The sequence below is a fragment of the Rousettus aegyptiacus genome, unplaced genomic scaffold (assembly GCF_014176215.1).
Source record: "Rousettus aegyptiacus isolate mRouAeg1 unplaced genomic scaffold, mRouAeg1.p scaffold_m13_p_1, whole genome shotgun sequence".
Lineage (NCBI taxonomy): Eukaryota > Metazoa > Chordata > Mammalia > Chiroptera > Pteropodidae > Rousettus > Rousettus aegyptiacus.
In genome coordinates, this window is record NW_023416284.1 from 162407944 (window position 1) to 162424016 (window position 16073).

Consider the following 16073-nt stretch of genomic DNA (forward strand, 5'->3'; position numbering starts at 1 on the left):
CATTGTATTTAATAATAATTTTAACATTATCATAAAAGTCATAATTACAGGTAAATATCAAAATAAATACCTGTTCTCCTATTTTTAGAAGATCCTTAAATTGATGTTTTGCAAACTTTTATTCTAACAATGAAATCCTAGATTCAAACACACTTTTCTCTCATTTGTAACTATATTTGCAACTAATTGATTTACTTATTTTCAATTTTACAATTAATGGCCCTTTACAAGAAACAGATATTAATTTTTTTTTCTTAATTCGTTTTTACCAATGTTAAGAATAAAATGTTCTGCACTTCAAAGGTTTGCTACACCATGATGAAGAGGAGAAATCAATTAACTGTCTCCCGTTGAGTGGTGAACTGGTTGTGTGAGCAGAGCACCTGGCTGGAGTGGACCCAGGTCCTCACTAGTTCCTACTGCCACCAAATGACCAAACAATATGGGCGTTTGCCTGTGCCCAGAACAAATTTTCATTCGTTGTATCATGTTAGTGTTATCTGTTAAAGATTTGTTTTAAAATCTTTAAAAGAGAGAATATTCTGACCTTTCAGGGTATGTCTAGAAGTAATAACATCAACCAAAAGTACCAAAAGAAATTTAAAAAATAGATATCTATTTGATCAAGCATCTCTTTCTTCCACAGTGAGAAAATCACTTATTCAAAGAATTCCATCACTTTTTAAAATCACAAAAAATTCAAAAGAGATGTTAACCCAGCATTAATTTTATAATAAATATTCCAAATAAAAATAGTTGTAGCTGTATTTTAATCTTCGGTGATAGTTTTGCTTTTGTTTTTGTTCTTGTTTTAGGTATAGTTACTTGCATGGCAAAGAAAGTTGTGATTTTTATCTCCAGGGTCAAATACTTGGTGATAATCAGTCCCCTACTGTGAGGTCCTTACGAAACATGCTATATCTTTATTCTACCATGGTGTGGACTTCATAAATTTAATTTGTAAGGAAAAAAAGGATGATTGTTAATAAATCAATCATTTAAATCATCAGAGAGTGAAGATTAATGCTTGAAGTAGTTATAACTTAAGACTGAATAAATTTTAAACTCTGTGACTGAGACCATGAGCTGATTTTCATCCCAAATAATAGGATTGTAGATGTTATTGAAATTGTTCTTCTTACCTCAGACTTTTTTAGGGCGTACTTTTTAGGAAAGTTGTTTCTTTATTGTTAAAAGTCTTATATTTTTGATCATCTTAACCCTAACCCAAAAGGAAAAGGGTGGGGGGGAGTGGAATTCTATTATTAAAAAAGGCCACAGTGATAACAGTCACAACAACCACCACCAATATTTGTAAGTGTTTACTTATATGTTAAGCACTAAACTAAATCACATCTTTAGTTAAGCACATGTAATTATAGTTAAGCACTTACAAGTGTTTATTTATACATTAACTATGTTAAACACTAAACTAAATCACTTTACATATACCATTTCAATTAACACACACCCAAAATGCTGTGAGAACCCAGCCTTGTTGTTAATATTTTAAACAGGAGGACAATGAGATGCAATGAAGCTAAGTTAAGGAACTTGTCCAAGTTCACACAAGTAATTAGTTGTAGAAGCAGAACTTAGACCCAGCCCCTTGGTGTTCTACTATGCCACAGTATTTTAAAAGAAAAACACAAGAATAAAAATCATAATTTTATTAAGAATTTTCAGGTTTTATAATTTAATAGGATGTTAGCATTACATTTTTCATACAACATTTAATTCACTTTTCTGTCCAAATTAATTTGAGAAGTGCTATATTCTACCCTTCCTGGGAAGACTGTCTCATTATGGTCAGTTTTGCAATAGGCTTAAAAGAGAAAAACTTATTTATATGACAGACAGTTTATTATCTGCCTAACATTCTAGCTGAAAATAACACTAGCTTTATCTAAAATATGTCAGAGTGACCAGTTAAAAGGACCCCAGTACAGTCAATCAACTGTTTGTTTTGTCTATTGAATAACCCAAAAAGTTTGCCTGATTTTATTACTGAATTGATTTAATCTGTGTCTATTCCTACATGAGAGCTGTACGACATATTCAGATGCATAGAATGAAGAATTCCTAAATTATTCTACTAATGGTTTCATTAGAATCGATTTAGAGCTTTTACTTAAAAAATGCTCCTCCTTTCTCTCTAGGAGGATTGCTCTTTGCAAATTTTAAGAATGGGTATCAGATGACCCTCCTCATCATAGACCATGAATCTAGATTTAAACTTCTTCCTCTTAATGATTCCTCAAAAAAGAAACCAAGACAAACAAAGCCTGAGGTTTATTGTTCTTATTGTTGTCATTGTCATTGTATAATGTTGGAGTATAGTAAATCCTCAAATGACAAAAGGATCCTAGGCATTCTTACATAGGTTGAAAGTCAAAAATAATAATAAATTTCAAAAAAAACCCCATATTTTTCCAGTTATAGTTTATAAAGATAAATATTATGGACTGATTTGTGTGGTTCCTTCCACTCCATTCATGTTGAAGCCCTAACCCCCAATGTGACTGTACTCGGAGATGGGGCTTTTAAGAGGTAATTAAGATTAAATGACATCGTAAGAGTGGGGTACAACAGAACTAGTGTCCTTAAAGAAGTTCTGTCTCATTCTCTCGCTCCCCACAAGTAGAGGGAAGGCCACGTGAGGACACAGCAGAAAGGCAGCCATCTGTAAGCCAGGAAGTGGGTTCCTACTAGCAACCAACCACACTAGTACCCTGATCTCTGACTTCCAGCCTTCAGAACTGTGAGAAAATAAATGTCTGTTGTTTAAGCAACCCAGTCAATGGTATTTTGTTATTGCAGCTCGAGCTAAGAAAGTAGACTACTTTCAAATCTTGAAAGTATATCAGAAAAATGAAATTATTTTTTAAAAAAAAACTTTCCACTTGCTCTAAATCCTTATAACTATACCTCCTGCATGATCAGGTTGATAGAAATTAAACAAGCAACTTAGAGGACTTTAGTGAGGGCCAATGATTGTTAGTCAATAACCTTAGCAACCTGCATGCACATTTTTATTGTTCAGTCCTCAAAAACAGTAACTTTATTAAGTCATTGTACTGAGCTTAAGTTAATGACAACATTAGTTGGAATGGCTCACATTGATGAATGTTCTCATCAATGGGGTAAGTTGTTAAATATATTTCAACTATTTTGAGTTCCAAATAAAAAATGAAGCCTATTGGTGCTTGATTTTAACTAACTATAAACTTCATGGAAAACTTATGATCTGCATTTTCTATCAGAATCAAACAAAATATTCTACTTTATATACTTTATGCTACAAATATATTGACAGAGATTGAATTGGCTCTCCTTCTTTTTACTAATAGACCCCCCTCCGATTCTGAGTTTTAGTAGAGTAGATTTAGAGACTATCTTTCTAAAACTTCCTTGAAGCTAAAGAGGCCAATAGGATAGGAGTAAAAATTATATGTATAACTTCTAGATTCCTTTATTATAAAAAAAAATATGCTTGCCCTTCAGCCTCTTCTTCCCTTTTCTTGAGGGCTGATAAGGGTAAGCTGATTTCACCTACGTATGTGAAAGCACCTCCGAAAGGACAACCACGTAACAAGATAGAGGGAACCTAAGTCCCTGAAAGTGATGTCCTTGTAGAAGAGAGTCACCCATCCACCCTGGATCACCTGCCTAGATCTGCCTGTAAGAAAGAGAGAAGTAAATTTGTGGTTTGTCTGAGCCACTGTATTTTAGAGTTGTGTTAGTACTCTAAATAGTGTGTGTATTTTATAGTGTGTAGTGTACCTTCCATATGCTCAGAACATCCATTCAGTCAACATAAATGAATGGTCTAGAACATCTATTCATTCAACAAGTATTTCTTAAGTACATATTATATATCAGCCAAGCTCTAAGCTCTGGTCATGCAACTGTGCCAGGCACACAAAGTCCTTACAGTAATGAAGTGAGGGAAGAAGAATGGCAGAAGGACAATAACAAAGTGAACACAATTAAACAAAATAATTTCAGAACAGTAATAATAGTCTAAAGTGAGGGCTCTAGAGTCAAATGGTCTAGGTTTAAACACAAACTCTGCCATTCACTGCAGTAATCAGCCTCTATGGATGACCCCTTCCCCACTGAACCGTACCCACTGGTATTCATGCTCTTGTATAAGCCTTTCCACTTGAATCTGGGCCAGCCCCATGACTTGCTTTTGACCAGCTGGATGAGGCCAGAGTGATAGTGTGTGACTTCCAAGACTAAGTCATAAGAGGACTCCTAGTGGCATATTCACTCAAAAGGAGGCCAGCTACCGTGTAAGAAGTTCAAGTATCTCAGACTGCCAGGCTCAAGAAACTATGTGGAAGGCTGTATGGAGAGAGATGCCTGGCCAGGCCCTAGCTCTTCTAGCCATCCCACATGAAAACTTGGTGAATGAAGTTGCCTATCATGTTCAGCCTAATCAAGACCAGATGATTCCTGCTCCAGATGCTTTCTAACTGCTTCATGAGAGCCCCACATGAGAACCACCCAGGTGAGCCCAGTCACTCAGTCAACCCACAGAATCGAGAGAAACAATAACTTAAGTCACAAATTTGGGCTATTCCGCAGTAGTAGATAACTAAAATACCAACTTTGTGAATTTTTCAGTGCCTCAGTTTTCTTATCTGTAAAGTTGTTATTAGAACTAAATGAGTTAATCTGGAAAGTACTTACGACAGTGCCTAGTTTTTGGTAAACGTTTAGAAAATGTTAGTTACTATTATTTATTACTAATAAGTAAAATAATGATGAGACAGAAATATTCTTAAGTGGATGCTCAGGAAAATTCTTACATGGAAGGTGACACTTTAGCTTTGATCTGAAAAATAAGGACCCAACCATGAAGAGAGCCAGATTGGAGCATCCAGACAGAAAGGAGAACAAGGACAAGGGTCCTGGGGTCAGCAATGACACAGTGTCTCTGAGGGACGCCGACATGGCCAGTATGGTTGGAGGGTGGTAAGCAAAGTGAAGGAGCATGCATCTATGACATGGAATTTAAATTTTCTACTATGTACACTGGGAAACTTTGAGGAATTTTAAGCAGGGGGATGACTTGGACCACTCTATTGGAAATGGACTTTAGAGAGACAAGAATGAAAACAAAAAGATTCTTTAGGAGACTTGAGTTGTCATCTGAGTAGTCAGTTGACTTGAACCAGTTTTGCAGAGAAGATGGAGAGAAGAGAACGGATGTGAGGATGGCTCATTGAACGAGTGGCCCTTGGGTTGCTCATTGGGCCTTCGTGGTAGAGACGAGATTTTATTTTAACAAAATAAAATCTTATTTTAATGTTAATGTTAAAATTTTATTTTAACATTTAAATTCCCTTAGACAGGGTTCTAACCATTATATCCCAAGAATGCTCAAAAATATCTCATTTTATATAATTCAGGGTTCAATTGTTATAGATTCTTGTTACTAAATGAGAGATGACAGAATGTAAATTTGCTTACACATTTCTTCTTATTATTCAAATGAGAAAAACAATTAAAAGCAACCTGGCTTAGTAGAAGTATTACAAGGCAAATCAGGACACAGGTTCAAGAGGGAATACTGTCACTGATGATTTATGAGAACCTGCACAGAATTCTTGATTATTTAGGGCCTCCTTTGTCTTCAACCCCTTCTGTTTCTGATAGTTTATTATTCGGGGGTTCTATTTAAAATATTATATCACCTGGAAATACTTCATGAAGTCCATGATTCTTGGCTCCTTGAGGCTAAAAACACCTGCCACAAGGAAATAATCACAAAAAGATAATCAGAAGGAAATTTCGATTCTAATGCCCACCTTCTCTTATCCTGACAAGAAGGAGGCTGGCAGCAAGTTGGCTTCCATCTGTGTTATAGCCATCAATACACCATATTTAACATATAAGTATTTTACAGATATCCTTCATATAATCCACAAGATTATTTTCTTTTTAGGAAAACTCAGAAGGCTTTGCTCTCAGGCTTTACATTAAAATATAGAAACATCATCACTTAAGCAAGTTTTTCTAAAATTTCATTTTTATGGTGGAAGTCTCTGGCATACATTTCTATTAAGATTTTCATTCCCTATAGCAGTGACTTCTGTAGAAGTGACAACAAAAAGGAGATTATACATCAAATGGGAGAATAGATGCAAAGAACCTCCAATGGTAGCTAACTGGAGAGTTGTTCAGTTTTTCCTCCCTTCTTTCCTAATATTAAGTGGGTCTAGTAATATTATTCTAGTATTAGAAGACTTAGAAGATTTGTAAAGTTTTCACTTCTTACTATTCACCTGAGTTTCCTTCAGCACACCTGCTCCTTGAGGTAAACTCTGTCCTTCAGGTGCAAAGCTTGGCTGCTTTCAAAGTTACATTACAGAGCATGTGGCAGGCAAAATTACCTCTTGGATCTAAAGAATCATGGTGAGTCTTTCTTTAGACTTTATTATTGTTGTTGGCTAGCTTTCAATCTTAGTGTTGTGGCAACTGATCTACAATTCATTGGATAACATGTGAAATGAAGGGTTAGAGTATAATGAATGCCAAGAGGACTTCTGATAACTGAATGGGTTTATGACTCATTGATCATAAATGATACCAGGTAAAGATAATAGCAGCGCCCTTCATCACCCTTATTGAGCTCTTTAGGCAGCCACCAATCTCACTCTCTAGTGCTATCTATATTCATCTTGGTGGCCAAAATATAATAGGCAAACACCATTATAATGTAATGCTCACTTTATAAAATAAAGTTAAAATTTAATAAAATAGAGTCATATTTCAGTGAGCTTATGAGCAGAAGATGGAAACCAATCAGTCAGCAACAAACCAAGGGTATAGTGACAATTAAGTCAAACAGAGAAAGATGCACTGATGTGCATAGAAGGTCAGTACATCGTTGCAGTGGTCCTGGTTATCATCAAATAAAAAGAATAACACATCTGGAGGTGTTTATTAGAAGAAGGAAAACAAAGGTGAGAATTGACAGTTTTGCCAATTTGCCAGCCTATGTGCCTCCTGGCCAAACAATGGGTAGTATGAGAAAAGGATTAAAATTTGAACTTAAAGATATATTTTTCTTCCTGGGGAAAAAGAATGAGATGGCACATGAAGTCAGTTCAAAAGAAGGCTATAATGTTTTCCTTCTCATAAAAAAGGAAGCAAATTATTCCATCCAAGTGCAATGGAATCAAATTTGAACTTCCTGAACATTTATCAGTTGATAAACCAGGATTTAAGTTCAAGGATACATTCCATGCTTAATCTTCATCTTATAACTTTTGGAGATAAATTTTCCTTTGCACTGAAATCTTTCAAAGATAGACTTTCTTGCAAAACAAATTGTTGGAAGTGTGTAGCAAATTGGCCAGATGTCTCTGGGGCATGAATGCTCTCTTAAAAAATGGTGAGAACTTCCAGTAACTACCTTATGCTTTCAAACCACAAGTCTTCTATGTAGTGCTTTGAAATAGTAATTTTAAAGCATATCTCTTGTTACTGAAAGAGTTAATATAGTTTCTGAAAAGTGCTTCTCTTCTCACAGAATATAGTTTATATTTTGGGAGAATTGGCACAGCTTAAGTTACAGTTTCACTGCTTTTCTCAGTAGAATCCAACAATAAATCATCTCCCCCACCCATTGGCCCTGTAGTGTTTATTAGCAAGGATAGACACAAAACATCAAGAGAAGAAAAGTATTATTTATATCAATCTTCTTTTTGCAAGACTTCACATCAAGATACCTAAATAACAGCCTTTTTCACCTTTCTCCCAAACTGGTAGCCGCCTCTTACACAGTTTTTACAAATACCCCAAGGTTCATTATCAACCCACTAGCCCTTCCTAGCCTAAAAGTATCACTGCAAAATAAGTGGACTTAATTCTTGCTTATCTAAAAAAATAATAGTTGTAGTGGCAGTAATAATAATAATTGCTAAGCACAAAAATCAGCTTGTAGCGCGAAGCTAGTTTTGCTCCTAGCCAGAAATTTAGTTTTAAGTCACAAACCTTGAAAAAGTAGACAGACAGCAGAAATCTATTCAGTGGTATGTATTACTATGATTGTTATTATGCCCCAAACGACCCGAGCAGCCTACCAGCTAAGGTGTAGCAGAAAAACAGGCACCCCCTTCCCTCAAAAAACAGTGGCTCCAAGAGGCAAAATCTTTACTGCTTAATAGCCTGGAATGTGGCACAACCATAGTTCTGATTCTTAATTATAATCCCATTCCAGAGTCGAAATGAATAAATTATTTATGATTATTTTGCAGATGTCTCAGTATCTACACACACACACACACACACACACACACGTGTTTCACAAAGTATTGGCCAATGCCCATTTTCACATAGCTCTTTTAGTCTAAAAATAACTTTTACTTTTATGTCTTACCAAAACTGAGGAAAGGAAGAACAAATCAAAGAAAACTAGTTTGAGAATCAGTGGGGAAAAGTTTAACAGGCCTGCTGGGTGCTCTCTTAATGCTGTCTTGGATCTTAGATTAAATTATTATGTTTTCTGCTTTTCAATGCTGGATCATTTGTGCATGAGGACAAAGGCAACTTCAACTTGATATTTCTGTCATCCATGCTGTGGGAAGAGCCCTTTTCCTGGTTTATAACATCAATCACTCTTGCAATAAATCTTGGTGGTGGATATGGTCATTTAAATCTCCACCTGCACAAACAACAGAAAATAAGAGAGCTCATAAATCTCTACACTGGTGATTAACAAATTTTGAACACCAAGCAAAGATATTATAGTGGTGAAGGGGGGAGCAGTTTTCACTAATTCATTAATAAAGGCTGATTTGCTGACAATCTGTTTAGTTTACAGCATAGGGGGAAAGCAAACAAGACCCTGCTAACAAAACAAAACGTTAGAGGTTAGTGAATTCCCAGCTGAGCCCAGGATTAGAGATATGATATCTTAATGTAGGCGAGGGGGTACAGGCTCCCAGCCAAAATCTCAAATGCCACTCCTACACTCTGCTTCACCCTCTCATCTTCAATGCCTAATTGCAAGGAAAGAAGAGAGAGAGTCTCGCATTCAGTCTTTCTAATTTTATCTCATCAGTTTCATTCAATCCCTTGGTCTCATTCCCTTTGCTTTCCTACTTACTCCCCAGAGTTTCTTTTTCCCCCAGGAAAGGTGATGGTTCAAGCTGGGCTTAGGAATGGAAAAGAACCTTTTTCAAAGGGACAATACTTCTTAGAGCTTTGTAATGGCAGCTTCACATGAGGAACCCTGGTAGCAGAGGATGTAAGAAGAAGGCAAAGGCAGCAGCAGCATTGGGAGAGAAAAAACAAGTCCCAGGCAAAGTGATGTCTGAGAGCAACTAAGATTCTTAAGATAGATTTAAATGCATTTCTAGAAAAAAAAATTTAAAGGAAAGTTTTAATTCCATTAAGCAAAGATTATCAACTAACGAAATGCTTTCCCATATAACTCATTACTTTGTCTCATTCTCCCCACTCCCGCTAACCTGTGTGTGGTTGTGTGTGGGTGTGTAATGGTGATGTATTGTGTACACAGACGCAGTTGCTTGATGTCTTTAAAGCAACCAGGTGCAGGTGGAGTTTTTGGTACTTTCGCTGCCATCGCCTTAAAGATTCTATGAAGTACTTCTTTTCTTAATTTACCCCAGTCAATGTGGAAAGTTATCTTGGTAAAGCCATGAGGGTGTTGGCATGGTCTTATAGGGAAGTTGATCTATGTCTGGATTTTAATTGGTGCTTTCTTGGGGAGAAGGGAAGCCAGGGGAAGTTTTTGTAAGGTTTATGGGTGGAAGGCCCCAAAAGAGCAAAAGGATCTGGCCCCAAAAGAGCAAAAGGATCTGGTCGTTTCCCTAAGGTTCTCTACATACAACCATCTATGAACTCTTAAGAGGGAAAGCAGGCCTGAGGAGATGGGCCCAGGAGAGGGGCTGTGGGTGGGGCCTACTCCTCCTTGGCCAGGCCTGAAGTGGAAGAGGGTGACTGGTATTTAAGTGTTGCAGTTGAATTGATTTACATTACAAGTTGGAATCAAGGCCTGGGCGTGCGAGTTTCCTTTCGTTGGGGAAAGGGGTCTAATAGCCCTGCTGGGGCCTGGCAGGCCCCTCCCCTGGGCTGCAAGGATCCGCCTCTCTATTCCCCAGATAAATTCCTAGTGTCCACCAAATTCCTCAGCGCTCTCTCACACTCCTCTACGGCCACGACTCCGGGGGTGGGGAAACCGAGCGTCGGTTTCCTTCCTTAAGAAGCTGTGGCGGTTCCTTCTCACAACTCTGCGAAGGGGAAAGGGGTGTGAAACCCGACCAGAACCCCAAGTCCAACTCCCAACACGAGGTGGCTGCTCCGCACTGCACACTCGGGGGACCCATTGGTTGCGGGGTCTCTTTCTCTCTCTGCTCTGTCTCCTCTCTCCCTTCCCTCCCTCTCTCATCCTCTCACGCAAACATGTCCACCGGCTCCCTCAGCGATGTGGAGGACCTTCAAGAGGTGGAGATGCTGGACTGCGACGGGCTGAAAATGGACTCGAACAAGGACTTCGTGACTTCCAACGAGAGCACCGAGGAGAGCTCCAACTGCGAAACTGGATCTCCCCAGAAGGGCCGTGGCGGCCTGGGCAAGAGGAGGAAGGCGGCCACCAAGAAGAGCCCCTTGAGCGGGGTCAGCCAGGAGGGAAAGCAAGTCCAGCGCAACGCGGCCAACGCGCGCGAGCGGGCCCGAATGCGGGTGCTGAGCAAGGCCTTCTCCAGGCTCAAGACCACTCTGCCCTGGGTCCCCCCGGACACCAAGCTCTCCAAGCTGGACACGCTCAGGCTGGCGTCAAGCTACATCGCCCACTTGAGGCAGATTCTGGCTAACGACAAGTACGAGAACGGTTACATCCACCCGGTCAACCTGGTAAGTTCTCTAGTGCGGCTGCGATGGTGCGGGCGCCCCCGCCCAGCTCGCCCGCAGTCCTCCCCGCGGTACGTGAGTGCGTGCGCCGGGCTGGGACTTACGCACCTCGGCCACCACCAGCCCAGCGCCTCTGGGGACCGTTGCAGGAGACCCCCACGCCGCCCTCTCTCTCTGCTCTACAGGAGGCCAAAGCCGAGATGATTTATACGAGCGTTTGACGTGGCAGCCCAATTAGGAGTTTGCAAGTGTACTGAGCTGGCAAAAAGGAGGATCCCCTGCACCCGTGCCATGAGGGCTGGAGTGGAGGGGCTGGTGTGGGACGGGCATCACTGGCAAGATGCTGCGCGGCAAGAAGGCATTTTATTAATCTCTTCATTCTTTTTTTAGCAAAAGAGTAGAACTTGATTTTCCCCTCTAATTCTTGTAAATAAAAACACCCAGTTGTTTCTTTCCCATATAGATATAGGACTATTAGATTTGGACACATTCGTGCCCCCCATAATTGTCATATAAGTCCCCAACTACTTAAATATTCTGCACTTTTCCTATAGATGGATTGAATTTTTTAAATCCCAGAAGTTCTAGCAAATTTCAGCATGATTAGTACATTCTAACGAGTATTAGTGTAATTGATAATATTAAAAAGTCACTTTCATCCCAATTTAAGAACTTTTTATTTTTTATCTTAAAAATAATGCTCATTAAGCCTGCTATTCTTCTCAAATGCATTTTACTGTTTAAAAAATATATTTAATTCCTTTTTCATTTGATTTAATGTTAAAACTTCCAGGCTCTAAAGAAAAACAACTTACTAACACCTCTGTTTATATATGATAAGAAAGAGAGGTTTTCCTCTTAAAAGTCGTCTTATCGGCCAGCAGAAGTGAGAGAGGTTTGAAGGTTTGAATTGTCTTCTTACTGAGTTAGTTTCAGGAATTGGGGGAGGGGACGCAAAATCACATTTTGTCATGAAAAATAATTTTCCTCCAATTAAGTTTATTTTTCGAATTAGATGAGTAAATAGCTTTTTAAAATCTGCAACTCAAAGGAAAGTAGTTCCTTCATTTACAATTGCTGCTGCCTTCATCTTTGAGTAAGAAACTTAAGTGAGCTTTATTATAAAATACCACGGAGAGGGGAAGAGAAAGTTACACTTACTCAGCCCAGTAGGAAGACGATCTTAATAAAATATACCTGTATATTCTTTTGTTAGCATCATTGCTTTTTCCTCAGGGAGTAGCGATTAATTTAGAAACTGTTTTCAAAGCCTTCATTTGTGATGGAGGAAACGAAAGTTGGCAGCAGGGAAATAAATGGGGATAAAAATGAGACGCTCGGGAAACTCAACCACGACCTCAAAAGAGGAGCTTAAGAGGGCACTTTGCCTCAAATCCGGTGTCCAGGTAGCCAGAGGTCCTTCTGGGTTTCCCTGCTCAGTTTCACCGTGGTATCTTCCTCTGGGCTGTGCCACTGCACGGGCCACATTGGGCTTTCCAAGGGCCTTGTCTCTTGGGTTTCACTTCGAACTCAAGAAGTGATCCCTTCTTTGCTGTACCACACGAAGGGTGACATAGCGCCCACGCTACTTTTTGCTTTATCCAGCCACGAGGCTCACTGGAACACCGAGTAAATTGCAGAGATAATGGGTCTGTCCAACTCACTGCCTGCCCACAGTGCGCCCTCTCCTTTGGTCTCAATCTGGAAGCCCACCCCTCCCTTCCTTTTTCTACCGCCACTTACCTCCTCCACCCCCTTCTCTCCTGCAGACGTGGCCCTTTATGGTGGCCGGGAAGCCCGAGAGTGACCTGAAAGAAGTGGTGACCGCCAGCCGCTTATGTGGAACCACGGCGTCCTGACCTTGGAGGTGCGAGTCTGGGAAAGGCGCGCTCCCGGGGGGAGCGGGCCCCGGGAAGGCGACCCCTGCCCTCCCTGCTCTGTCTCTGCTTCTCCCTGCAAAGCTCCTCTCCCTGCCCACCCCGCGAGAACACTTTACAGCGACGAGGAGATTCGTTTCCAAACCAGAGGAGATCAATTGTACTTACAAAGATTCCCGTCTATTTAACTTTATTAACTTCTACCGTGAATGACTCTGCGAGCCTTGCTGGTCCAAGTGCAATATGTAATTATAAATATATGAATAGATAATAAGAGCCTATCAACGTGTATCTTTTTGTACAATATGTTGTAAAACGTAGATCATAGAATAGCTGACTTTGACAGTCACATTTATAAAGTAATTCACTTAAAGATATATATATTTTTCAAACAAATTTTGCTACTTTTGAAAATAAATCTTTCTTTATATTGCTAAAAGCCCTGAGATTGGTGTGATTTTTAAAAGTTTTATTTGAAATAGAAAAGTGGGCACTATGGGGAAGTTTGATAATAAAAGTGGTTCTTCGAACCTCAATCCAAACTTCCAGGGATAGAAAAAAATTAAATACGAATTCAACTATGAAGCTGCAGATCATATTTTGCACTGACACATTAAAAAAAAAAAAACCCTCTGGTCTCAGGTTTGCAGGTTACTTTCAAGACAATTAGAAATAATGTACCTGTAAACAAAGACAGGGTAGGATTGAAGCTATTAACAGTTACACACACAGTTCAAGAGAATAAAGCACATCATCAAAGGAAAATCCGATTTTCATGTATACCACAGTATAACTGCTGACATGAACGGGAAGGTAAACTCTGCGTTTTATAACTTTCCAGGCATCCACGTGAACCCAAACAACCTGTGGCTGCAAACCAGTGAAGAAATAATGGGAACTATGAAAAATGTAAATTTCTATTCCTTAGAATGTATTTTTTGATTTTCAAAGTGCTGCAACATACTTTATGTGTTTATTATTAATTAGTTAATTAATTAATTATAACAACACAGCTGTCTGCCGTTCGGTTAAGGTTAGCCAGTGCATTCTGCAACCCGCCACGACTTCCGGCGGACTGGGTTTTAATTTAAACATCTTCCAGGCTACGGAACAGCTCGTTGGGGAAGATTAAGTTGAGATAAACAGAGAGGCGAGGCCGAAGAGCCTGGGACCGGGTTCCCTCGCTGCCCTGCGCAGCCCGCGGCGGCCGAAGCACCAGATGCCACCGGGGCTGTTTAATGTTCGGGGTTATGACCGCAGTGTTTACAAGACGTCTTCGATTATTTATACTGTTATTCCTCTCAGAGAGCCTTGAAACTTCCGCTTCATTTTTTCTTTCTTTCTTTCTTTCTTTCTCTTTCTTTCTTTCTTTCTTTGAGTGTCTGGGCGGGAGTATGGGAGGGGTATGTAGGTTTTTGTAGGAGTGATGGGGCGGAGGGCGGGTGAGAGAGGGATTTCTATGGGAGGTAGTTTCTTTATCTTTACTTGTCTGATTTGTTTTCGTTTTCTTCGATTTATCGTGTCGTGTATGATTTTGATTTCTTTTCTTCCTTCCTTCCTTCCTTCCTTCCTTCCTTCCTTCCTTCCTTCCTCTCTCTTTCCCTCTCTTTCCTTTTCCTCTGCTGTTTGGTATCTGAAGTAAGAGCTCCCTCCCACCACCACTCCTTTCCCTTGCTTACCTCCAACTAAATCCAAAGGCGTTATAGGGGGTGGAGCCCTTAGCTTGGCCTTCAAGGAAGGAGCTTGTCAAGAAGAGGGTTATCCTCTGCCAGTGACAGTTACTACAGTTACAAGTGCAATTCATTCTCCAAGGGCTGGGAACTTCAGTGGCTCCTCATCTACCTGTCTGTCCTAGGTACATCAGAGGACTTCTCAGGATGTCAGTCTACTCTACCACACCCACACCCCAACACTTGACCTTCAGGAGTGCATTTCAATCTCTGGCCATCTCCTTATTCCCCAGATTCTTGTGTTCCCTCCGTCACTCCTGTAAGAGGGTCATTGCCCTGGCCTTCACTGATCAGGAGTTCTAGGCAGAGATGAGTCCCAGTGTGATTCAGTTTTTTGAGTTTCAGTTCAGTAAACTTTCAAGCTCTCACTCATGTTTTTACAAACCAAATGCTCAAAATTCTGAGCACCCGATGCAGGCAGCCCCATACAGAAGAAGCTTCTTTTTGTTCATTCTCTAACCACCCCAAACTGCAAACTAATTTTTTTTTAATTCCTCCTGCCATCTACCTATAATTTGAAAGCTTTGCTTTAAGCCTAAGGCATGAGGCTATGCATGTGGAACACGTAGAGTAAGCCCAACTTCTGTGTCCAGCTTTTTCCTAAAAGGGCCTGGATTCTGTTTTCTCACCTCTGCAGATGGAGAGAAAGGAGATAATAATAATCGCCCTAATAATCATACTCACACTTTTTCTCTTTTGCCTCACAAAGACTTAGTGGGACTCAATTAAGATTATATTTGCACAAATATCCGTTACTTTTATCAAGTTGTGTGTGGTGAGCTGTCTCTGCTAGGCCTGACCTGAAAGCGTCTCGGGCAGGAAGTTTAAAAGGGTATATGCTTATTATAATGCACAGGCGATGGTCTCTCATGAATCAAATCAAAACACCGCTCTTGGATGCAATGTTTATCATCACAATTTCTTCTCTCTCTCTCTCTCTCTCTCTCTCTCTCTCTCTCTCTCTCTCCCTCTTTCTCTCACCCCACCTTTACCCTTCACCAATGTTCTCCAAATTTGTCCAGAGTTTTCTACAAACGTGATTATTTCTTAGAAAACTTGAATCCAGAAAAATTCAGAGATCAAAAATCGAGCCTTGGTACCAGCAAATTCAAGGGCTATGCTGGTGTCTGGCTGCTGGAAGCCCCGCCCACAGGGGCCTCAGCCTCCTGGCCTGGGTGCACTCTCTGCTCCACAGAAAGGAGCAAGAAGCAACACAGTGGGAATTACTGGCCTGTGGCTACCACTAACCCCATGAACGTGACAACCAGACCGCCCCATACCTTTTCCACAAACGCATCCACAGTCTGAACATCTTTCTTTCTCCATGGACCTTACTGTTAAACCAAATCGTCAGCACCCCCACACCCACCACGTCCTTCTGTGTCTGTTATTTTCCAGAAGTCTGTCTGTCCCAACAGGGCACAAGCTCCAGCCTACCCGTGCCCAGCCCAGGCACTTGATGTGTCTTGATTGGAATAGGAGGCTAACAGCTACCTGGGAAGAACAGGGGAAACTGCCCCCCACCCCTTGCTAAAAGTCAATATAGTTAGGGGTGAGGGGTAGGGAGTGTCCTTTC

At 40.3% G+C, this 16073-nt stretch overlaps 1 protein-coding gene across 1 annotated transcript; it reads left to right on the forward strand.

Annotated features, from left to right (window-relative positions):
* Positions 1-10160: 10160 nt before the first annotated feature.
* On the forward strand, positions 10161-13041 carry TCF21 (transcription factor 21). The gene is made up of 2 exons (XM_016155696.2): positions 10161-10893; positions 12660-13041. The coding sequence occupies exons 1-2, from the start codon at positions 10444-10446 to the stop codon at positions 12747-12749; spliced, it is 540 nt and encodes a 179-aa protein (XP_016011182.1). The 5' UTR covers positions 10161-10443; the 3' UTR covers positions 12750-13041.
* Positions 13042-16073: the final 3032 nt, after the last annotated feature.